The 24,740-nt window shown below is 42.9% G+C and overlaps 2 protein-coding genes across 8 annotated transcripts in view; both read right to left on the bottom strand.

The window, feature by feature from the left end:
- Positions 1–18,020, bottom strand: part of ERCC1 (ERCC excision repair 1, endonuclease non-catalytic subunit) — a 54,661-nt gene extending 36,641 nt beyond the window's left edge. For 2 of the 7 annotated variants that reach the window (XM_069232904.1, XM_069232903.1), the window contains exon 1: positions 17,928–18,020. Coding sequence is in view for 4 of the 7 variants with exons in the window: in XM_069232899.1 (XP_069089000.1) it covers positions 6,796–6,880 (85 nt within the window). In the remaining 3 variants the exon portion in view is untranslated. Of the gene's footprint in view, positions 1–6,795; positions 6,953–17,927 lie in introns of those variants that run through there. The other 5 variants (XM_069232899.1, XM_069232900.1, XM_069232901.1 and 2 more) reach the window with 3 other exon arrangements.
- Positions 7,909–18,028, bottom strand: MRPL50 (mitochondrial ribosomal protein L50). Its single transcript, XM_069232906.1, has 2 exons — positions 17,928–18,028; positions 7,909–8,553 (listed from the first exon to the last, which is right to left on the bottom strand). Exons 1-2 carry the CDS (start codon positions 17,999–18,001, stop codon positions 8,154–8,156), a joined length of 474 nt encoding a protein of 157 aa, XP_069089007.1. The 5' UTR covers positions 18,002–18,028; the 3' UTR covers positions 7,909–8,153.
- Positions 18,029–24,740: the final 6,712 nt, after the last annotated feature.

Genomic DNA, 24,740 nt, shown 5'->3' with positions numbered 1-24,740 from the left:
GAAGGATGTGGTTTCCTAGCTAACTCTTGCTGCTAACTAACCTCCCAAAGGGAAACCATTGGATTCCTCAAAGTGACTAGTTTGTTTTTTACCGGGTCATTTATTTGGACATGGGGAGCGCTCACTCACAGCTCCCGCAAAGTTGAGCGATGCAATATTCTACTGGGGTGAAGTACATCCAGTATGCGGGGTTAAGGTTCTTTTGTTAGGGGTGGTAATATAAGAGCACACATGACTGGGAGTCAATGTTTTTAAAGAGGTCATTAAGTAAAAACTTTAAAAGTTGTGTCCTCTTATCAAATCTGACATGTTCATTAATAACCACTAAGAGACTGGACTGGTCCAATAGTTCAGGGGTAGTAAACTCTATTTTGACATCATTCACTGGACTGGTACATTTTTTCTTACTTAAGCAGGCAGGGGCAGGGTGTTGCTCTCAGGTGCAATAACATAAGGCTAAACCTCTACAGTACTGCAGAAAGGAAAAAACATCCATTTTAGCAAAATGATCTCTCAACCTCTGTAATACGGCTTTGCCAAGTTGTGCACCTCTCCAAAGAATCAGGATATCATTCAGATACACTATAAAACGAATCTAAATATTGCCTCAAGAACTCAGCAATAAAGTAGTGGAATGCTGAAGAAGCATTACAAAGCCTGAAAGGCATGACCTGATATCTGAACAACCCTAAGTTAGGGTTAAACAGGAAGTGAGGGTCAGTAAGAGCCCTCCTTCCTGTTGGGACCGCAAGTTAGCGGTCTAGTGTTAGGGAGCCGATTCTGGGCTGGGCCTCATTCCTGCAGGCATAAATGTGCCGGAACGTGCGACCGCGCAGCGGGCGCGCCGCAAGCCCGTCTGCGCCCGTCCGGGCTCAGAAATGCTGCCCTTTTTCATAGCTGTGCAGTATCTGGGGGAGAGGAAGATTACAGTAAACTATCGCCTAATCCCACTAATAATGTAGTATCTAAGCCTCTAAGGAAGGGTGGAGCTATTTGGACCTGTGAAACCTGTAATTGGGCTCTTCCAGTCCCTATAGAGGCAACAATGGTAACAAACCAAGACATTAGGCCGGCAGGGTTGGGAGAGAAAAAAAATGAAAGAAGGCATTTCATAATTACAGATTTCAGTATGCCTTAATAAATGCTAGGTCCCGTCCCAAACAAACAGGAAATCTGCGAAATGATTGATAATTGGCAGATTGATTGTCTATTTATTACTGAAACCTGGGGTAAAGTAGAATCGGACCCAGACTTTATTGTCGCCTCTCCACCATGTTTTACCTTCCACAGACTTGATAGACCTCAGAACAGGGGGGGGGGGGGGGCGCGCTGGCCATTATCTATAGGTCTACGTTGGTATGCACATGCGCTATTTCTTCGACAGATTCATGTGAGGCAATGACATTTACAATTTCTCAAAACAGTGGGGTACTACTAGAGGGGCTGTTGACATATCGTCCACCGGGACCAACAAAAGATTTTTTACAGTCTTGGCCTAAGGTGATAGAACCTATGGATCTGTCTGCAAAAGCTGTGATATTGGGTGATTTTAACATGCACTTTGATGAGACGTCAACTCCTAAGATCCGTGAAATCATTGACTTTATGGAGGCCCTGGATTGGACCTCCAGAGTCTCGTCGGCCACCCATATTGCAGGGCATATTCTGGATGGGGTGTTTGCACGAGCTACTTAACAGGTGGAGGTAACCATGATACAGTTGAGTTGGACGGATCATCATCTGCTGAAATTTAAACTCGCCTCAAAGAATGTTTGGGCCGCTAACGTGGAAACGAACAAGGTAGCCAGGTTATGGAAACAGGTTAAAGTACAGGAATTAGGCCCAGCTTTAGAAGCTTGTTGGGATAAGGCTACAGCTATGGCCTTGCCCCTGATTGACAGCTTTCTGAAAGGAGTGGAAATGACCATGGAAGAAATGGTAACCCCTGTAATTAGAAGGCCCAATAGTCAGAAGAAACCAGGTCACCCTTGGTTTACAAAAGACCTCAAACTCCTTCAAAGAAAGTATCGACAGCAGGAAAGACGGTGGAAACTTAATCCAGTACCTGAGGAAAGGGTGGCCCTTAAGTCCACTCTAAAGGCTTATAAAGCAGCACAATTTATGGCCAAATCTAAATTTTATACTACCAAAGTAAAGGAGGCTATTAATGCCCCCAGGGAACTTTTTAAGACTATTAAGGCCCTAACTCTGCCCATGAAGCCGGCTGGTCTAGAAAACTCTCAGGGTTTCTGTGACAAAGTTGCTTTTCATTTTGAAAATAAGATATTGCAAATACATAGCTACTTTGATACCCAGATCATTCCCGAAGTATTACCCCTCACGATAACAGAGAGTGCTACAGCAGATGGCCAGTCACTAATGTCATATTTTCAACCCCCTTCCATGGATACTATTAAAAAGAAGATTCTTGAAATTAAATCGGGCTCCCCTCTGGATCCGTGTCCTCCTTCCATTTTTCACTTGGTTCCAGATTTAATGGCACAGATGTTGGTCCCCATTTACCAAGAGATAGCTATGTCTGGGGAGTACCCATCTATCTGGAAAGAAACTATAGTAGTACCCCTCAAGAAAAAAACAGAGGGGGATAATCAGGACATGAGTAATTTGCGGCCAATAGCACTTCTCCCGTTTTTGGCAAAGATTCTAGAATTTTGTTTCAACTCTGAATTGATCGAGTTTTTAACAAAAGCGGATGCTCTTGATATCTCCCAATACGGGTTCAGAAAAGGGCATAGTACTGAAACTGCCCTAATCTCATCCTCTGATACTATTCGAAGGATGGTTGATGAAGGCAAGGGGGCCGTTTTGGTTCTTTTAGATTTATCCGCTCCCTTCGACACTATCTCTCCCACACTATTAATGTCCTGTTTGCATCATGTGGGTTTGAGGGACAAGGCGCTTAAACCTTTGAAGTCTTTTCTTACAAATAGATGGACCACAGTTAGCTGTGGTGATTTCAAATCTAGACCTCATCTTCTGCCATGTGGGATTCCGCAGGGATCTTCCCTCAGCCCCACATTGTTTAATGTGTATGTAGCGCCTTTGGCTAGTCTAATTCGTACTTTTGGTTTCATTCCATCTTCCTATGCTGATGACTCCCAGCTTATTATTCCTATTAATCAGCCATGGGAGGAGGTTGCAGAGCGGTTTAGTAATTGTAAGGTGGAAGTGAGTAAATGGATGAAGACCAATTGGCTAAAAATGAATGCCACCAAAACCGAAGTTTTATGTTTTGGACCTGGAAAGAATTTATGGAACTCACGGTGGTGGCCCTCTGAATGTGGTAACTGCCCTGTGCCCACTACTGTTACTAGAAACCTAGGCATCTTGTTCGACGAACATCTGTCTTTTAAAAAACAGATTAATCATGTGGTAAACATCAGTTTATGGTCAATTAAAATGCTCAGAAAAAGCTTCCCCTATCTGTTACATGAATGGAGAGTATCTGCTATCCTGACATTGGTAATGTCCAAGATAGACTACTGTAATGCACTGTTCCTTAATCTGGATAAGGGGCTGATAAAAAGACTCCAATTAGTTCAGAATTCCGCTGTCAGAGCGGTTCTTAATCTCCCACGATGTATATCAGTTAGAGAGAGTCTCAGGAAATTACATTGGTTACCAGTGGCGCAGCGTATCCAGTTTAAGTTGCTCGGTCTTACTTTTAAGGCAGTTCATGGAATAGGACCACGGTACCTGACTTCCAGACTCCTCCTGCATGTACCTAAAAGAAGCTTCAGGTCTTCCCAAGCTCACTTGATTCAGGTCCCTCGCACACATAAAGCCAAATGGGGAGACAAAGCTTTTACAGTAGCTGCAGCCAGAGGATAGAACTCTCTCCCACAGAATATTAGGCAAGAATCAGGTCATATGAAATTTAGGAAAATGGCGAAAACTTGGCTCTTTCCTCGTTAATTTCTTGGTACATCAAGATCAGGGCCTTTGATTCAGTTTGTTTCAGTTTCTTCTACTGGATGTCTTTCTATCTTCATTATTTCTGTTATTTTTCTTATCCTCTGTCTATTTTTTTACTACGTGCTTTCTTCCCAGCGCTTCAATGCTCTTTGAATAGGAACGCGCTTTATAAATCTCGAATTACATTACATTAAAGACCGTGTACTGTTCATCGACTTCTCAAATTAAGATTACGTGGTATGCTCAGGAAACCTAAATTAGTGAACAATTTTGCATTTCTAATCGTTTCACAGGCGTTTCTCTCATCTGTTTTCTGAATCAGTAAGACCCTTCACCGTTACTATGCAAGTAAGCAGTTTTTTGGCAATCTATAGAAGTGGAGCAAACATTTTGTTTTTAGAGTTAATGATTTTATAGTTCTCCTATTTTGCGAAATTTCAATGTCAAGTGTCCATTTATTGTTAAGACCGCTACCTCTCATCACGTCATTGAGTGTTTTGTCTTCGAGAAATTCTAATACCTGGCAACTTCACCCAGTAACTTATTTGCTTATTTTTCCTCAAACAGAGTTGAACGATAAAATCAGGGACAAAAATCTTCTAGCTATAATGGGTCGAGAAGTTATTTGCTGGAGCCAAGCACACTGTAGTGGTATGCACAGATCATAGGAGCCTGTCACTCCTAGGTTTTAAAATCTTAGGTTTTTGTTTCCAGCACCACCATGAAAAGCCTGGCAGAGAACTGGTGTAGGGGATGGGGGGAGCTGCACTTGGCATGGGCAGTGGAGGGGTCCCCCTGCTAACGTCCTCGCAACATTGCGAGGGTGCTGGTGCACCCTGCATCCTGGACCTCCCACACATCACACATGCAGAGATTTAAAGAACATAAAGGCAAAGGAAGAAAGGTTACACTAAAGCACTAAAATAATTCTGGTACATGTAAGGCCGGCAGTGACTTCTGTTAACATCAGTCATTCAGTGTTGGACCTCAGATGCTCAGCTAATTTTAAAGTTGTAGTGTTTATAGCTTTGTTTTCTTCGTCTGAATAATATACTTTAATCTTGGAAGGAACCTCTTAAACTTCGGTCCCCAGCATATTTCACTCCAAATCCTGCATAGGTTTGTTTACCGCTATTAGCCCATATGCTATTGGGGCATGACATCCACTCTAAATAAGAGCAGTACTCACTCAAACACACAGCTGTCGTGCATGATTTCCTGGCTCTAAATAGAAGGTGTTGTGTTGGATTGTTACCTGATCCTTTTGTTCGGTGCTCAGTCACACTAGCACATGCATAGAGCTGCATATTTGACTGGCACCGGAACCATTTACTAGAAACAAGTTATGTTACGTTAAAAGACACTCACTCAAGGAATACCCCGGGTCGAACATAAGGCTACCACGTACAACTGCCATCTTTGACTTGCACAGGCTCCTTTACCAGGGACACAGAGCTGCCATCTTATACGAGTATCCCTTTTATGTATCTAACATGCAGCTACCATCGCGAGTACGTGGAACCCATTTACCTTAAACACCACGTTTGCAGTTTTACATTTGAGCAAAGTAGTACTATTAGATGGGTGGAAAAAAAGTTTGTCAGCTACCCTAAACCCAACCAACCAGGTTTATCTCTCCCCTGTTTACTGAGGCAGAGAGTGATGAGGCTCCTGCAACTAGTCTATACTCATTCCCACGTTAAGCCAGTGACCCATACAGCGTTGTAGTTTACAAATGTGTCTACACATATAATCCACTCTGGATTCCAGGCAGGAGGGAGGGGCAGCACAACCAACAGATCCAACACAATCATCTCTCTGCAGTCCAACAACACCTTTCATATTACTCGCACAGTACATGAAGTGCACACACCTTCTACTCCAGTGCTCTGAACACGCATCTCTTTTTGGTCTTTTGCAATCTACAGTTTTTCATCTCACAATTTCAATGCATTGCAATTCTTGTTTGCAGTTACTATATCTCTGACCGCTCATCACTCCTACATCTCGGGATCCTGCCTCAAACTCTTTTCTTCTGCTGCTTCCCAACCGAGCCTATTTCAATGCATTGGTAGTTTCTCGCCACACCAACACCTGGCAGTATAGTGTGAACATCTCTTGGATCTGAGAAGGCCATGACCATGTTTTACCTTTGCCAAAATAAAGGTTTGTGTGGGGTGCGAGAAGGTGGTTCACTGCGAGCCCATATGTATTCAGGTCTTAAAAATGACATAGCTGCATTTCAGCTGCAGTAGTAGGTTATCTATTCCTTTAGCCAATTGCCTTCCTTGGATATCTCTAGTTGCAGTGTCCTCATTCACCATTTTCTCCCCTTTACCCTCCAAGCATCTGTTACTCATCTCACGACTGGTTCACTACCCACATTAATGTACATGTTCCTACTTTATCCTCCTGGAGTCATAGCAATGATTCTTGCACATTTGCCTGAGGTTTGAAATGTGGGAGAGTTGGGGCCAGGTGGGCCTGATGCTGTCCTCCCTTTGGCTTCGTGATGAGGCAATAAACCTACAAATACAATGCTAACAAGGCCCGTTCTGAACTGTGAATTGGGCAAATGCGATAATTTTTCTGGGATTGTGGCGTTAGAGGAGAGTATTGAGCTCCTGAATCCTACCCATAAAGGACATGGTAGGGAAGGGATGAACACAATGTGCACTGATTTACGTCTGAAGTGTCTGCTTTGAGTGTATGGGACACAGTGGTGCACATCCTTCAAGCACTTCAAGAACAACACACAAAATCAACAAACGCTCATTCAGACAACAGAAAAAATATAACTTGACAAACTGAACTCCCATCTTGTAAGAACCCTAATATGCAACTTCATGACATACATACCTTCTACAATTGGATCGCCACTGCACTTGACAAACCGGTACCAATAAAGATGACATCCAGAGTTGACCACAAAAAGAAAATCCATGGATTACCGATAATATCAAGAGAATGAAAACACAACTCGATATACTACAAAGCAAGTAGAGAAAATCAAGAGAAGAAAAAGTCAAAGTCAGACTAAGCCAGTATAAAACAACCTACAGAAGAGCAATTAGAACAGCGAAAACTCACTACTACCCCACAGCCATATCTGAAGCTGACTGCCCTTCCAAGGAAGGCCACAAGATTCTAACAGAATATCGCAATCCAGAATTGAGAAACTGCACAATTACAAGACTTTTGGGACATCCCCATTGGATTTTATTTAAACAAAACAATAAAAAGACAGAAAATGACTTTAAGGAGTACACAGACACCAACCAAGATAGAAAGAGATGAAAGCAATCTTTTGCCTCTACATATTTTCAATACTCTCTCAGGAACAGATTTTCTTAACATTATCATCGCAAGCAGACCACTGGAACAACCTTCAGATCAAGCATCTCTAAAGATATCCTTTGCAGAACCTGTGCAGGGGAGGTAACTAGATGCTCACTCAAGTCCCTGTAACAAATTTCATTCCGTCACAAGCGGAAATCTTCCTACATTTGTCAAAAACAAAAACCTACACCCATCTGACCCAGCAAACTACAGGCCATTATCAAATGGACTATATTGTGAAAACATTTAAAAGAACAGTATTTATACAACCTTCGAAATTTACTGGAGAACACTGCTTAACATCAAACAGTTCAGCTTCAGACCTGGTAGAGGGAGAGTCAGCCATTATATCTCTTTGGTATGACCTCAAACTCACAGTGGACAAGAATGGAGGGCAGCTGCCTTACTCAAATTCTAAATTTAAAAGCACCCAAAACCAATTCAGAGAGCAAAGTGCACTGCACTTCTGCTAAATATTAATAGCGGAATCTAAATATCTTGTGCCCTCTGTAAAATCATCAAGTAAAAGAAAAAACATATCAATACCTAATCCAAAATTATGCATAAAGCCTCCCAAGGAAGCACGTGCATATACATCCCTAGTCCAGAAAAACCAACCAGGTTCCACACACATTTGTACTGCATCACTCTTTATTACCATCACATTCTACCAATGTTTTCTGAAAAGAAGCAACTTTAACGAAACCAGAATATGAATCAGTCGAGGCAGTGAGATCCATCCAGTTTCTGTTTGCTATTCATCTCAGTGGTGTTTTTAAGCATGTCCAGTCCAAACTGCAGTCGGTGAAGAAGCCGCAGTTGAGATTTGTAGCTCACACAAGATAGAATAGTATGCAACAGGCTGTCCAGTCCATCCCTCAGTAGCCCCATTCAATCTTGAGATTCGCTGGTAGGTCAGCAGCTACAAGTTCATCAAATTTGGAGGCATCCTTGACAGGGGTCCTGTAGAAGGCAAGCAGGTCAGCAGTTGTCTGAATATCACGCAGTTGGCTGTTCGGCACAGCATGGCCCAGCTCAGATGCCAGCCCTGCCAGCAAATTGAATTTCTGTAGACCATCTTTAAGGGCTACACGCTGCCAGTCAGCAGAGACCCCGAACACCTTCCTCACGTTTGTCTCCAGGAGTTTTTCCATGTCTGGGGGAGGGTTATACTTCCGGCTGCGGGGAGGAGGGCTCACCAAAGCAGGCCCTGCATGGCTGGAGGCTAGCTCTAGATGTCCTGTGACCTTCACAACCTCGGGGTCTGCATTCTTCTTCCTGCCAGAATCAAGGGGAAGAAAATGGGTTTACATTCTCTGCTGCGTTCATCTTTCTCTCAAATCATGACTAGCAATACATTGCTACATTAGACTCAGCCATGCATGACACAGTCAGGGGGCACACGGCACCCTACCTCAAAACGATCTTGCACCAGCTCAAAATGTCAGCAGCCACTAAAAGCAGAGAATCTAGAATAGAGGATAACATGGCCACTGGAATTATGAGATTTGTGGCGGTTGCTTTTTCTACTCAAATATTCCCTTAAGAAATGTGCCCCACATTCAACTGTCTGCTACAAAAACAAAGAAAAAAAAAGTTACCAGCACAAGCATGTCAAAGGTAACAAATAAACTAATCATTCGTGGAGCAACAACATAACGTCAATGGCCACCTTTCATTTGCTGGTTGCTCTATTCTGGTATAAGCTACTAATGAAGTAAAACCGTATACCCAGCAGATTGGCTGGAAAAAGCTTTTGACTGCATCATGAAAGAAGTTCTTCAATATCTAAATTAGGATGGAAATGATGATCCCTTCTCCGTTATGAAAATGTTTTGTTTCAGTATTAGCACATGTTTTTGCACTCCGGAGACACTATTCTTAGAGTAGAAGATACACCACAAGGGACTTAAGATTACAGAAAATGTTCAAATATACCAAGCACACCAAACCAATTCCTACGTTTCAAGAGGAGACTGTGTTAAAAAACTATTAGGGGTGTGTGGGCCTTGTTGCAGGAGGAGTAATACTTGGAGCCAGTGGCGACTGGTGAGTGGCGCTACCTCTTAGTAGTGGGGAGAGGGACTCCTGAAAGAAGGTTTCACAGACAGCAGTGGTGTCATATAATGGTCTTTTACTTACTACTGACGCAGTGGTGATATTTATGGAAAAATCAAATGCATGTAGAAATGGGATATTTTTAGAGCGCAAATCTAGCCAAATGCAACGGAGAGCTTTACATGGTCAAACACAAAAGAAGTGAATGAACGATAGGAGAAGTAACTAGTCTGTGGACGGTTAATGCACTGTGATGTGGTATTCTTTAAAGAGGTGCATCTTCAACTTTTTTCCGGAATTGGAGCTGTGTTATGCGGGTCCTGATAGATACAGGTATGTTGTTCCAGATCTTGGATGCATAGAGAGAAATATTTTACACTTAGCCTGCATTCTGATAGTGTCCTGGTTGGGGGTGTGCTTGGAGCCACCAGAGAATACTGAGATTGTCTGCAGGATAAACAGAATAAACAGAAATGCTGGTTATAATGGCTCTGTAAATGATGCAACTGGTTGTGGAGCTGGTGCAAACCTGAAAGGGGAGTTAGTGGAGTTCCAACAGGATGGAAGTGAGGTGATCATATTTCTTCTTCAGGGCGCTGATGAAATCTGCTGTGGCATGTAGGATGTCCTTCTAATGTCGTTATTTGTATAGCACACAGCTCACCCAGGAGGGTCTCCTGGGGCTGAAGCAGGAGCTGTATGTCTAGGTGAAGAGCCGGGTCTTCAGTTTTATTGCAGAATTCATAAACCAAGGAGGAACACAGAAGATGGACGTAGGAGTGTGGAGAGTGCTACCCAGGCCAGTAGGTTAATCAGCAGTAAAGAGACCTTTACACTTGTTTTTATCTTCTCACATTTGTTTACCTTCTGAGACAGAGGACAAATGTTAGGCTATAACTGACAAATTGCAGGTTATTCTGGGAAATTGGTGTTTACTTCCTCAGACGCAAAGTGAGAGGATTTTATGAACGAACTATGTGATAATCTTGCTGGAGACAATGAGTGTGAAAGGAAAAGCTGTAATATGTCAATTTTATACTAACACACAATATCATTTAAATACCTGTAAATGAAGTGTACAAATATTTTAAAATATATCAACCATTAGGAAAGCACACACGGCACACATATGCAATTATGAGTTATGATGGAAACAACAACTTAATAGGATCAAAAACAAGAAACGTTTCTAGGTGAGATACAAACGATAAATATTTGCTGAAACCCATTTTCTACATGTTATTTTAAGTGTCATAGAAAGTTTTATTAGTAAGAGTGCATGCCTGTACAAATTTAGTGGCCACTTGTTGTCTGTAAATGACAGTGCACTACCTCTATGCTTTAGTAATAAATCGGCAACATCGTGCGCCAGAGTTTAACACTGACTATATACTACACTGTTACCACTCTCCTACTGAATCAACATGGCTCATTTGCTAGACTTGCTCTTTGTGCAATGCTTGAATTTTTCACAATCCCCAAGACTTCAGTGACGCAACGTTGACTGCCACAACCCCACTCTGAAAACTGTTCCAGCACCACAGAGGAGACGGCTCTGGTGTGCGGGGCAGGTCATTCACGCTTTTAGGACTGAGACAGGAGAAGGCACGACCTCCTGATCTGGTTCTGGGCATGTATGATGTGTGTGCAAGTAGGCGTTCGGATGAACAGAGGCCTCAGGTAGGTTTGTGGAAGTGTATGTGATTGCTGATGTATATCAATGCCAATGTTCTGTAAGGAATCGGATGTGTATGTGAGGAGTTTAAAGAGTGCTCATTTGTGGATTGGGAGCCAGTGGAACTCTGAGGTACAAAGTGATGTGAGTGCGGGGAAGGAGACTGAGGGTGAGCCTTGCACCCCTGAGTTTTGAATGGTCTGGAGTCTTCTGGTCAGTTGAGCATTGATTCCAGCATAAAATGTGCTGCTGTAGTCCAGCCAGCCAGGGATGAAGGATTGGGGAATGGTTCTGTAAGTGGTGGTAGGGAGCCACTTGGAGATATTCTTGAGAATCTTGCATCTGTGGAAGAAAGACTGAGACTGCCTTCACTTGGCAGTCATGGTGAGCTGTTGATTACTATTTCGATGGCCCTTGCCTGGGTTGCTGGGAGAAGCGCAGGTCTGAGTTTGGTAGGACACCAGTGGAGTCCCAGAGCGAGGTGTTTTTGCAGAAGATTACTTTTTCCTGGTTGTCAGTCATGAACTTCAGGCAGTAGCTTTTGATCCACCTGGCATCTTTCATCATGCAGGGGAAACAATTGGTCTGGGTGTTGGGCATCTTGTCAGAGAGAGCAAGTATGAGCTGGGTGTCATCGGCACAGGATAGGAGAATGTGCAATATCAAAGGCAGGAGGAAGCGAAAGTGTCAGAGCAGAAGGAGGGAGAACTGACACATACAAGAAGGAAAGTAGTCAGGCAGATGAAAGGGATCTATGTGTATATTGATATCTGAATTATGTGAACTTACCAGAGTGCTGTGAGACGATACAAGATCAATTAGGGATTGCCGCTTCAGTCCCGCACACCACCACAATTCACATGCATAGAACTCCATTACATTTCACACATATTTACAATTTTAGGCACAGGTGGATTAAGTGATTTAGCCAGAATTTCAGGATTTCAGTCAATGACTGTTCCAGGACTATAACTCCTGGTTCCAACATATTCAGTTTTGGGGCTAAACTAACTCTCCTTTTAAGGAAGAAAAATGTAGGGAATGGAATACCTGTGAGAGCATCTGTTTAAAGAATGATGAATACAAGAGGGGATATACAGCGAAGGAAGGACAAAAAGAGAAGGGTGAAATGAAACAGTAAAAAAAGAGAAGATAAATTAAAGAAATTAACACGAAACATAGCAAGAAACGATATTCCACATAGTCATATCAAAAGGCATGAAATTGGCAAACTAGAGAATTATTTAGAATACATATTATAAAGAGAAAAAAAGTCCAACGGTATGCGTAGCTTTGCTATCATCCCTGCAATGAGCTTCCATTCATAAGCAATCACTGCACTGCTAGCTTTAAAACAGGACGTTTGAAATTGTATTTAGTTCTGTCCCATGCAGGAAAAACTATTTCCAAGGAATCTTCCCACTTATCAGGTCTTCTTGTTTTTTATATCCAAAATCTAATACAGGAGACTTGTTTGTAACAGATGGCACCTTTTGCCTGTAACAAAACCTACTTCTCCAGTAGAACTCAAAAACACCTACCTCAGACCAGCTACTTGTGACTACTTTACATTAAAACCCTGTAATACTGTTGTCCGAGAAGGCAGTGTTATCTATCTACAAGCACAAAAACTCTTGTTTGTCGTGACCATTTCATTAAAACTAAGGCTGGATCATCTCAACCAGAATGCAGAACGTTCTTTCCTCCTCCGTTGGCTAGTAAAGCAACATTAAGAGCCGCATGGATTTTAAAATATTCAAAGCACACAGCTTCCATGAGATGGTGCTGGATTCAACAAGCAGTCAAGAACAGATGATCAGTGAGCCAAGTCGAAAAGGGTATTTTTATATTTTGTTCAAAAGGTGAGACAATCAGTGAACATACACAAGGAAAGGCTGAGAGCTTTCAAATGAGAAGCTGTCTGGAAGGAAAAGAAATGTCCTCTTGTTCAAGTACTTCAGATAAAAGGGGGTTTTCAGCTAGGATAAAGTGGAATGCAAAGAGTATCAAATCTCTTTGTCAAGAGCCAAATAGATAAAATAAACGATTTTTCAGTATCCAAGAGGAGGCAGCTATCCTGCAGTCAAGGCAAGTCTTTTCACTAGAGTTGGCAACTTTACAGCAACACATCAGTAGATATCATCTACTGATCTACGTGTGAACCTTGCTTCACAACATTTGATAAAACTGACGAACTCAAGCTTCAGTTCATCAGAAGTACTTTACAATTTCACAAGACACATCAACTCCCTCCCAAGTTCTACTGAGAGGGCTGCACTTCACAATTGTCTGAGTTTGGCCTGTGTTGCTCCAAACAATGGTAACATCGAAAACCTGAACAGAATAAAGACATGTGTACTCTGCTTACAAATGTAGCGGACACATAATTTTAGCTTTGTGTTTGTGTCACCAAAATGCAAAACAACTTTCACACATGTATAATCACCTGAGTAATGAGCCATCGCTTCACAGATAGATATAAACTGCTATCCCAATTGAATACTATCCAAGCGTCAAATATATACCAATATTGATGGTTCTCTTGGGAGGACTATAACCAGAAAAATCAGAAACACACACCTATTACCTTAAAGCAGTCTTGCATAAAGCTTGCACAGAATCCTGAAAAATCATTTTAGTCTACATAAATCCTGAATATGCGACTAATAAAGTGGTCTTGTAGCTCAGTGGGCTAATGTGTCCAATCCAGGAATCTGTGCTTGACCTCATGGTCACATGTTTAAATCCCCGAGGGTCCACGCAGCCTTTCATCCTTCCAAGGTCATTAAAAGGAGTACCAATGAGTTGGGTAACATTAAACATGGGTTAGTCTCACCCAATAGGTTAATGTGCACTTTACAAATACTTGTTATGTTTTACAAGGCACTACATTTTGAGACTTTCATCAAACTATCCACAGTCACCCACTAGATCTAGTGCATCTGAGACATCTTAATAAAAATGTGTTTTGGGTACAAACTATGGCTTCCAGAAATTGAAAGGACTGGTTACATGTTGAGGATGAGCGCTGCTCTTTTATGCTTAACAACTGTGTGCCTAAAGTGACCTAAACGGTTAATCTCTTCTCTTAAACCATCAATCTTTTTAACAGCTTGCAGCAGTCGATGGGGGTGCATTTTTTTAAAAAAAATCTTTGATATTTTCAATGTCTCCAAAACCTATGGCCATTGCGACAAACATTTTGCAACAATATAATTTATTTTATTAAGGTGACTTGTTCTGATCATTTAAAGTCTTGGTGCTTATTATTCAATCAAATTTCTTATGCGCACTACTCACCCAGTAGGGTCTCAAGGCGCCATGGGGTGGGGGGGGGGGGTGGGGGGGAGGGGAGGGTGGAAGGGGGTTACTGCTCGATAAGCCATGTCTTGAGTGCTTTCTGAAGATTAGGAGGTCCTGGGTCTTATGTAGGTTGGTGGGGAGGGAGTGCCAGGTTTTGGCGGCGAAGTGGGAAAAGGATCTGCCGTCTGAGGTGATGCGTTGGATGCAGGGGACTGTAGCGAGGTCAGCAGAGCTGTCGAGTTGGTTTGTGGAAGTTGATTAGTTTGTTGAGGTAGGCCGGTCCGGTGTTGTGGAGGGCTTTGTGAGCGTGGACAAGTATTTCGAAAATTATCCTTTTGTTGATGGGCAGCCAGTGTAGGGATCTGAGGTGGGTGGATATGTGTTTGTGGTGAGGGAGGTTGAGGATGAGAAGCGCAGCTGCGGTCTGGATTCGCTGGAGTTTTCTCTGAAGCTTGGCTGTGGTCCCTGCGTAGAGGGCGTCGCCGTAGTCCAGTCTGCTGCTTATGAGGGCGTGAGTGACCATCCTTCTTGTTTCTAAAGGAATCCATTTGAAGGTCTTACCTAGCATGCAAAGGGTGTTGAAGCAGGAGAATGATATGCCGTTGATTTGCTGAGTCATGGAGAGAGATGAGTCCAGTATGATGCCGAGATTGCGTGCGTGGGTGGTGGGTGTGGTCCAAGGGTGGTTGGCCACCAGAAGTCGTTCCATGCTGGCTTGTTGGGACCGAAGATGATGATCTCATTTTTTTCTGAGTTCAATTTGAGGTGGCTTGCTGTCATCCAGTTAGCAATGGCAAGGAGTACGGCGTGTAGGTTATTCTTGGCGGTAGGTGGGTTCCTTGTGAGGGAGATCAGCCGAGTGTCGTCAGCGTATGAAATGATGGTGAGGTCGTGGGGGCAGATGATGTTGGCGAGAGGAGCCATGTAGATATTGAAAAGGGTGAGGCTGAGGTAGGATCCTTGGGGGACCCCACAGATGGTCGTGGTGGCTGTAGACTTACCGGATAGGAGGGAGGTGGACTCTGAGTTCTTTTGGAGAGGAAGGAGGTGAGCCAGTCCAGGGCTTTGTGGCGTATTCTGGCGTCGAAGAGGAGTGTGCGGAGGGTTTGGTGGAATAGTGTCAAAAACTGCAGAGAGGCCTAGGAGGATGAGAGCGCCGGTTTCGCCCTTGTCCAGTCTGGTCCTGATGTCGTCTGTGCAGGCGATGAGGGCGGTCTCGGTGCTGTGGCTTTTGCCGAATCCAGACTGGGAGACGTTGAGTATGTTGTTGTCTTCTAGGAAGCGTGACAGTTGTATGTTTACTATATTCTACGTGGTCTTTGCGGGGAAGGTGAGTAGAGAGATGGGTCGATAGTTTGTGAGGTCTTTATGGTCTGCTTTTTTTTTTTTTTTTTTAGAAGATCGTTGATTTCGGCGTGTTTCCAAATATCTGGGAAGGTTGCGGTCTCAAAGGAACTGTTGATGATGGCCCAGAGCTGGGGAACGATGATTTGCCTAATATTATTATTTAATCCTCAGTCGCACTGTCTTTGTGATAAAGGGATGCATGATTGAAGCCTAATTAATCGAAGGGAGCTCCAGTTCCTATGAGACGAAAGAGTAGTTTTCAGTTTAATACAAAGATCGTGCACATAGATAAAATCACAAGTTGTTGGAGCACTCAGGTCAAGCACAAACATCAATTCAAAATATAAATTAGGAATAGCCTGAAAACTCAGAAGGGATGAGCAGTTGCCGAAGACCAATAAAATGACGTACGTTTTTAACAAAGGTTACAATTCTGCGGCAAACCCGCTGTCCAGTTCATTTAGTGTTCAACGTAGCGTAAATTCTCAATTATTGGGCAGGAGTTTTAGACAATGAAACACTTTCATTTGTCTCCCACTTTAAAGCACTTTACCTTTCACAAAAGATATTTCAAAGCTTTAAGCGCAGTCTGACTCACAGCATGTGCTCTCAAACTTTGAAACAGAATTAATCCCTCACTGCGATTCTTATGCCTCAGGGCAGTTTCACTCATGTATAATGTAGTTTAAACATTTTAGAGGATATCTGGCGCCAATCTCACACTTACAAGAAGTCTGGCACTCATCTCGTCTACGTATCTTGCGCTCTGAAGCACTAGTTTGCATTTCCTTGATGGGAGTTGCACTGCTTAGGCAGTTTAGCTGACAATGACAAACTTAGAAAAACACCATATTTTATTGTCCGTGAATCTCACTCTTTAGGATAAAGTCTTGGTTGTTAGCAATAAGCCATATGCTATGTAAAACAGCTTCTCACTGGAGTGAGACTTGCACTTTCAAGCACTACGTGCTAACAGGGAGCTTCACACACAATGAGGTACTGAAAAGACTTGTTCATTATGAGCATCTAACCTTCAAGCTCCACCCAGTGGGAGTGGTGTCACAACACCATAAAGCGACCTCGCTATTTGGGAGCCAGTCTCTTAAAGCAGGATCTTGAGTTGGCGACAACTATCAGCGAAAACGCCCTGGAGCGCAGTCACCTCATAGTTTGGAAAACTGTAATACTCTTTCTGCAACAGTACTAAGCTGTATCACTCACTGGACTACAGTTTTCTTCAATGAAGCAATCTAAATGGTTGTTTCTCACTCCTTCAAGCATTGGCATATTTTGGACACAAGCACAGATGGCAGGTTATAAATGCTTGTGGTGCCTGAGCCCAGCAAATAATTTGAGTGAGGAGTTCCAGGTTCTCAGAACAGTAACCCTTAACCACTTGACATCTGTGGATTTTCACAGAATCATTACTGGAATCTGAAGGCTTGTAGTTTCATTAGAATTGGCTCTAAGCTCCGTATAGAAGGAGAATCTAGGTATTGCTGCGTATTAAGCAGCAGTTGGTGAAGCTCTCTCTAGAGCAGGGCTCTCCAACGAGAAGCTCGAGGTACTGGCAGCGCTCCAGCAAGTAGATCGCCTCTGTGCAGCCTGACCTACTATATTTCGCTCCAAGCTTTCGCTTGGTTGAATTAACTTATGTAATCAAAAGTTGAAAAGCATTTTTTGAGACGAAAAGGTTGGCCTTTTCAAAACGCAAAAGCTGAAGTTTACAAAACGTGTTTGAATAGCCATAATATATTTAACGTTGATAGTTCGGTGATAAATCATGCAGTTTTGGGGGAACCTATTACTCATATTATTACCTGGTGTCAGGGACACTGCTGTTACGTATTAAGAATGTAGAATACATGACAAAGCCTTTGCATACACTACTAGTGGTAATCAAGCCTGCTTCATCGAGATAACCTACGTTGGCTACTGTGGGGTCCACTAATAAAATCTAGTCTGATGCGGTCACTGCTAGAACAATAACAACATCAGCATCTTCATTGGACACAAGTGGCTCTTCTTGCAGAAAAAGGCTGGAGGTCCCTGGTCTAGAGGGGCATTCACACCACTCAGGGCTGCCAATAAAGGCTTGTTGTGCCGCGAGGCATCTCTACAGAGACTCGCCCACGGGCGCTCTCACTCTGTCATTAGAATAACGTTCGGTCCGACCTTCAAATCTTAATTTGAAGCTTTACAGCCGCGGCATCTCTGGGCCAGCACCTCCCCCGGCCCTTCTGTATTCCCTTCGGAGTCGGACCAGTACCTCAGGCCGTCCCACAGCGCCCTCCGGCATCCACCGGCCGCGGCAACCGTCCGCAGGAACCCAGCCGACAACATTGTTTGCGACCCGCTGACCTTGCCGGAAAGAATCCTTTCGGCCGGAAGAAATCCTTTCGGCCGGAAGAAATCACCCGCCATCTTGGAATGGGTGTCGATGAGAACGCAACTCCTAGAGACCAGGAGCGGAGAGGCTACGTACTGAGGGCAAAATCACAATGTGTGCCAACTGGCACCAGATTCTGAAACAGCACCCTTTGTTAGAGAACCCCCTACTATCACGAACCGTATTCTCAAAAAAAGATTTTCCAAGGTACGGGTTCCCGTTCCAAGATGGCGGCAGTATTAAAAACCCCAAAACAAAAAAAGACCAAGTAGTAATAGACATGAAAAACAGAATGACCGACAGTTGGCATCGAGGGCGCTTAACGGGGTTTGCAAGTATGTTGCAGGGCTTTGGATATTATGTGTGTATTTTTTTTGTAGTTCTGTACTTGTAGTCTGCTACTTGGTGATGAGATGTTGTTTTTCTTAATAAACCAAAAGCAGGAAAGCATAGCTCCTCCTCTGAGCCTTCATTACTAGCTTTTAGACATCAGGTGGAACTAAGCAACTTTGTATTCTCAGCCTCAAACAAGCGTTGGCAAAACCAATAGCTCACAGGCAATGTGTTTTTGCTATTTTGTACACCAGCATAGCTGCTGTTCTGCATAGCTCAAAGTTAATGGTATAGAAGACAGTAGAGTGTTGTGGAATGGCGTAGAGCTAAAAGTTAATGGTATAGAAGACAGTAGAGTGTTTTGAAATGGCGTAGAGCTAAAAGTTAATGGTATAGAAGACAGTAGAGTGTTGTGGAATGGCCTAGAGTGCCATAGAGTGCACTGGAGTATGGTGGAGTACAGCCTCATAGAGTCATAGCTGCTAAGTTTCCCAGGTCCCTGTGTTTTGTTCTGCTCCAATCCAGGTTTTTGTCTTGGAATTCTGGGGGTTTTAGTCCTGTTTTATGATGGAATAAATAAGACTGTGTAATGATGAGGAGACGGAAAGTGAGGTAAACATCTCCTTCTTTATTGATTTCCTCACATGAATGCCCCCAACCGTCGTTCTCCCCCTCTCCCTCCCCCCAACATTCCAAAATCCCGCGCACAGCGTCAGCCGCGCGCACAGACACATGAGGGAAGGCTGAGGGAAGAAATAAAAGACACAACACACAGGGGAAAATGACAACACCACTGTACTTCTATGGAACATTACATCTTTTCCCTTTTATCAACGCTTAATTCAGTACGTAATCTTTTAATCTGACAGGTGGTACAATAGCTCTTTTGGTCGTTACAGTGCCCTTTGGACTGGTTACAACTGTAGTTGAAGACATGTTGGAAGGGTTACTTTTTGCAGCATTTTCATGGCTTGTTCTACACTGTTCACTGTGGTTTGCAGGTTGGCTGTATTCAGGCAAACTATTATGAACAACTTCATGGTCCCTGCCTGGTTCTGGTAACTTAACGCTGACCACATTCGATCCATTCCACCATTGACCATTATCCAACAAGACAGCTGTGCCCTTAGTTTTAACCACCCGCCTTGCCTCACTGTATTTGCTCATATTAACTCCTTTCTTCCGATATCTCACTCTCACCAAATCACCAGCACTCACATTCATTTCCTTGACTGCATTTCTAGCAATATAGTTGCACCGCATGCGTTTTTGACGTTGGTCAACTAGCTTCCTCATCTCAATCTCCTTTTCCTTTAAGCTCTTTGTCTCCCATTTCTTCCATGCACTGACCAGTACGGCTGCAATTGTGTGATGGCGACTCTACCCCTGAGCAACTCAAAGGGTGTTCTGCCTGTGGTGTTGTGTGGAGTGGTGCGATACGACCATAGTCTAGTTCTAAGAGCTGCTTCAATAGGAATGTGAGACCTTAATGCCATTTGAATAGTTTCTTTGACTAAACGATTGGCCCGCTCAACCTGCCCATTACTTTGGGGGTGGTATAAGGATGACCGTATATGTTCTATATTATTTTCTTTCAGGAACTTGGTCATTTCTTGTGACAGGAATTGCACTCCGTTGTCTGAAACCAGCTGACGTGGAAAGCCCTCCTTACAAAACACCTCCTTCAGGAGTGTCGTCACCTCAGACGTGGTGGGTTGTGACACAAACTTTACTTCAATCCATTTACTAAAGTAGTCAATAATAACAATGGCATAACACATGTTTAGGGGAAGAACATTCATTGGCCCGATAAAATCGATTCCAATTTTTATTCACAGGCCTTCGGGTAAGTCAACAGATAACATTGGACAATGGTGAGCAGACATGGTTTTGTCCGCTTTAGCACATACAGAACATTGGCTGACAAATATGTCAACGTCACGATCCATGGCTGGCCACCAATATCTTTCCCTAAGTTTTTGTTTAGTTCCTGTCATTCCTACATGACCTTCATGTGCTAGGGCCACCAACCTCCCTCTCAATGACATTGGTGCAATAAGGGTTTCACTTCTGAGGAAGACCTCATCAACAATGATAATGTCATCTTTAATTTTCCAATATGGTTGCAATGTTTCATTCAATCGCTTTTCACGCGGCCAGCCTTCCATTATGTACTTTTTCATTTCTGTAAATACATTGTCATTTCTAGTGGCCTCCTCCCATTCTTGTTTTGTAATAGCACTATGGGGCTCTTCACTATTAAACAAACATGCAACCAGAACATCATCATCATACTCGTTTTCTTCACAATCAGTTTCACTAATACATGGTGCACGTGACAAGTAGTCAGCAGTAACATTCGCTTTGCCACTAATATGCTATGTTCTGAATTGGTACTCTTGTAATTTACACACAAGCTTTGCTATTCTTGGAGTAGGTTTACTCGAACCTTTTCCATCTAGGATGCTAACTAATGGTTTGTGATCAGTACGCAAAATGAACTCTTTTCCCCAAAGAAAACTTTTAAACTTTGTAACAGCCCAGACACAGGCTAAAAGCTCACGTTCAATTACTGAATATTTTGACTCAGCTCCTCTCAGTTTTCGTGAAGCAAAAGCAATACTTTTTTCCTCTTTAGCCACTCTCTGGCTTAGCCCCGCCCCTAGTCCAACCTGACTAGCATCAGTGGTTACTATGCTCTGTAGTTTTTCACTGAAAGACTGCAAGGAAGGTGCTAGCTGAAGTTCTTTTTTTTAATGTTTTTCATGCTTTCTTCACATGTCTCATCCCATTTGAACTCTGTATCCTTCTTTGTTAGCTTCCGAAGTGGTTCCACTTTTGTAGCATAATTCTGTATGAATTTAGAGTGAAATTCACACATTCCTAAAAATGATGCAAGTTCTTCCTTGTTACTCGGGGTTGGTGAGTTTGAAATTGCAGATATTAGGGATGGCTTTGGTCAAACACCTTGTTCATCAATTAGGTGCCCAAGGTACTCTACTGTTCCTTTGAAAAATTTACATTTGTCTTTTTGTAGCGTTAGACCACTGTCTTGAATTCTCTGTAATACTTTTTTTTAAAATAGACAGGTGTTCTTCCTCTGTTTTACTGTAGACTAGTATGTCATCCTGAAATGACCTTACACCTTCCATATCTGAAAAAAGTTGATTCATTACTTGTTGGAAGACCGCAGATGCCGAACACAGCCCAAAAGCTAATCTACAGAATTGGTAAGCTCCTTCAGGAGTGATGAACGCTGTGTAACTCTTTGAACCTTCCTCCAACTGAACTTGATGATAAGCTGCACTGAAGTCCAGAGTAGTGAAGAACTTTGCTTGATCCAAAGTCATCACCATCTCATTTATTAGAGGCAATGGTTGACAATCAGCTACCACGTGATTGTTGAGTTGGCGAAGGTCACTGCATAAACGGATTGAGCCATTCCTTTTCTTAGCCAGGACCACGGGCGACAACCACTCGGATGCATTTATGGGTTCTATTATTCCCTCATCACACCAATTCTTTAGAATAGCCTTGACCTCAGAGCGGGCAGACAAAGGTATGTTTCTTACACGTTGTTTCACGGGTTGCACGTCTTCCTTCAAAATTATTTTACGTTTGAAATTCTTTAGGCATCCCAGTTTTCCACTGAATACTTCCTTGTATTCCTCAAGAATGTTTTCCAAACTGTCTTTTTGAATACTGAACACGTAGGGCGGTTGACATGGGTTGATCAACATCCTCAGGCTCTGTTGCTCCAACCAAACAAGAATGTTGACATTGTAGTCAACCACAAACACCTTTGAGGATGTACTTTTGTCCTTGAACTTCAGATAAGCATTAAATACTCCTTCTAGCTTTATTTTGTGACCTCCATAGGCTCCTGGAATAACCTTGCTAACCTGTAGCAGTGCTTTACACCCTAAGGTCTCATAAGTGTTCTTTGACAAGATAGTAATTCTGGATCCAGTATCAACTAGCATTTCCACACTCTCCCTATTTACATGGATGTTGCATTTGGGTTGATTATGTAAGTCTTCCTTACTGATGATGGCCACAAGCAACACTAAATTCTTGATCATTTCATTGTCGTCTGAGTCTTCGTTTGTTTTATATTCTTCTACCTTGAAGACTTTCTTCACATGAGAAGACTTGCAAACTTTAAGGAAGTGTCCAATCTTTCCACATCCTTTGCAAGTTTTGCCAATGGCAGGACATCCTCTGCTGGATGCTAAATGGGTACTGGATCCGCAGCGATAACATGTCATCTTGTTGCTGCTTGAATTTGAACTGCTTTCCTTATTGCTTTTCCTTACTTGACTTGTAGATGATTCACTTTCCTTGTGGATCAGATTGACATCTGCTGAATGGTTATCAGGTTTGTGCAACAATTTTATTCCCTTTGCAGATCTTTCCATACTTTTAATAGTTGATACCACCTTCTCCAGGCTGGGGTTGCAATGGCACAACAGTTTTTCTTGCGCTTTAATACAAGTAGTGCGCATAACTACCTGATCGCGGATCATCTCATCCATGTCTCTGAAAGAGCATGTTGTAGCTAACATCCTCAAGGTTGCGACATATGACTCAATTGACTCTCCTGGAGCTTGGTAATGGTAATAGAAATTATATCTTTCCATAATAACGCTCATAGTTGTATCAAAGTAGTTTTTCATTCTTGCCTTGGCTTCAGTGAACACATCCCATTCTTGATCTTCCTCCTCCTCTTTCTCAACAGGAGCTATGTGATCAAACAACCTTCTTCCTTCTACCCCCAAACAGTTATACATCATGGCTTGTTTTCTGGCTGGATCATACTTGGTTCCATCGATAGCCTCCAAATGTTTTTCAAAACATTTGATCCATTGTGTCCAGCTTTCTGCCGGGGGCCCTGGAACATCTAAAAAGGTACTTGGCATTGCCACTGCATTCATTATGCCAGCCATTATAATGTTAATTTTCTGGGGTTTTATTTATAATTTATAGGTAATGATCTATCAAATTGTTTAACTCCTCAAGTTTAGATTGTACAATGCCTTCGTTTAACTATAAATATCACTTTTTAGGATCTGGCTCCCTCCTGTGGCAGTTTCAGGTATAGCACATTAGTTAATTCAGGGCATGTAAAGGGTTAATCACTCACAGTTCAGGTCATGAAGTCCTCTCAGAAGCCAGAATATCAGGGTCAAGAGGTCATAACTTGCTGGCAAGAATTCAGATGCCTGAGTTGATAAGAGCTGACACACCTCAGGCTCTTCACATGACTTAAACTGGAAGAATGCACTGGATAAGCCTGTCCAGAATGGTGAACACAGCCTGCACCTCTTTGAATGGATTTTGCTACTTGATCCCATCCTCGTCGCCAAAATTTCCTTGTGTAATGATGAGGAGACGGAAAGTGAGGTAAACATCTCCTTCTTTATTGATATCCTCACATGAATGCCCCAACCGTCGTTCTCCCCCTCTCCCTCCCCCCAACATTCCAAAACCCCTGCGCGCAGCGTCAGCCGCGCGCACAGATACATGAGGTAAGGCCGAGGGAAGAAATAAAAGACACGACACACGGGGGAAAATGACAACACCACTGTACTTCTATGGAACATTACATCTGCTAGTCCCAGAATTCAAATAAAAAACCTGGACTGGTGCAGCATATCACGCATGCACCTGGGAAACTTGGCAGGGCTGTGGAGTGGAATGGCATAGAGTGGAGTAGGCTGTCATAAAGTGGAGGAGCATAGAGTGAAGTGGTGTAGACTGGAGTCGGATAGAGCAGTTTATAGTGTTGTAGATGGATTGCATGAAATGGAGTAGCTTAGAGTGGACTAATGTGTTGTAAAGTGGAGTAGAGTGTCATAGAGTGGGGTGGCATAGAGTGTGTAGAGTGGAGTGTCTTAGACTGTAGTGGCATGGAGTAGAGTGCTGTAGAGTGGAGTATTGTATAGTAGCATAGAGTGGAGTAAAGTGGCATAAAGTGGAGTAGAGTCTTGTACAGTGGAGTGTCATAGAGTGGAGTGGCATGGAGTTTTGTAGAAAGGAGTGGCATGGGGAGAGTAGTTTTGTGGAGTGTAGTGACATACAATAGAATGGTGTAGATGTTGCAGAGTGGAGTGACATAGAATGGAGTGGAGTTCAGGGTCCTGAAGGGGAGTAGAGTATTGTGTAGTGAAGTGATGTAGAGTACAGTAGTGTGTCGTAGAGTGGGGTATCGTTGAGTGAAGTGGAGTAGAGTGTCACAGAGTGGAGAGAATAGAGTGGTGTAGAGTGTTGCAGAGCAGAGTGGCATAGAATGGAATAGTGAGCTAGAAGGTCATAGCATGGAATGGCTTAGAGTGGAATAGAGTGGAGTAGACAGCATGG

This window comes from Pleurodeles waltl, chromosome 4_2 (assembly GCF_031143425.1).
Source record: "Pleurodeles waltl isolate 20211129_DDA chromosome 4_2, aPleWal1.hap1.20221129, whole genome shotgun sequence".
NCBI classification, from domain to species: Eukaryota; Metazoa; Chordata; class Amphibia; order Caudata; family Salamandridae; genus Pleurodeles; species Pleurodeles waltl.
This window is presented reverse-complemented; position numbering and strand designations above follow the sequence as displayed.

Excerpts from the sequence above, each read along its gene's own strand:
- MRPL50 (XM_069232906.1), bottom strand. The coding sequence starts at position 18,001 with ATGTTGTCGGCTGGGTTCCTGCGGACGGTTGCCGCGGCCGGTGGATGC. Across the intron at positions 8,554-17,927 it reads GCGCTGTGGGACGGCCTGAG|GAAGAAGAATGCAGACCCCG; the intron begins GTACTGGTCCGA and ends TGATTCTGGCAG.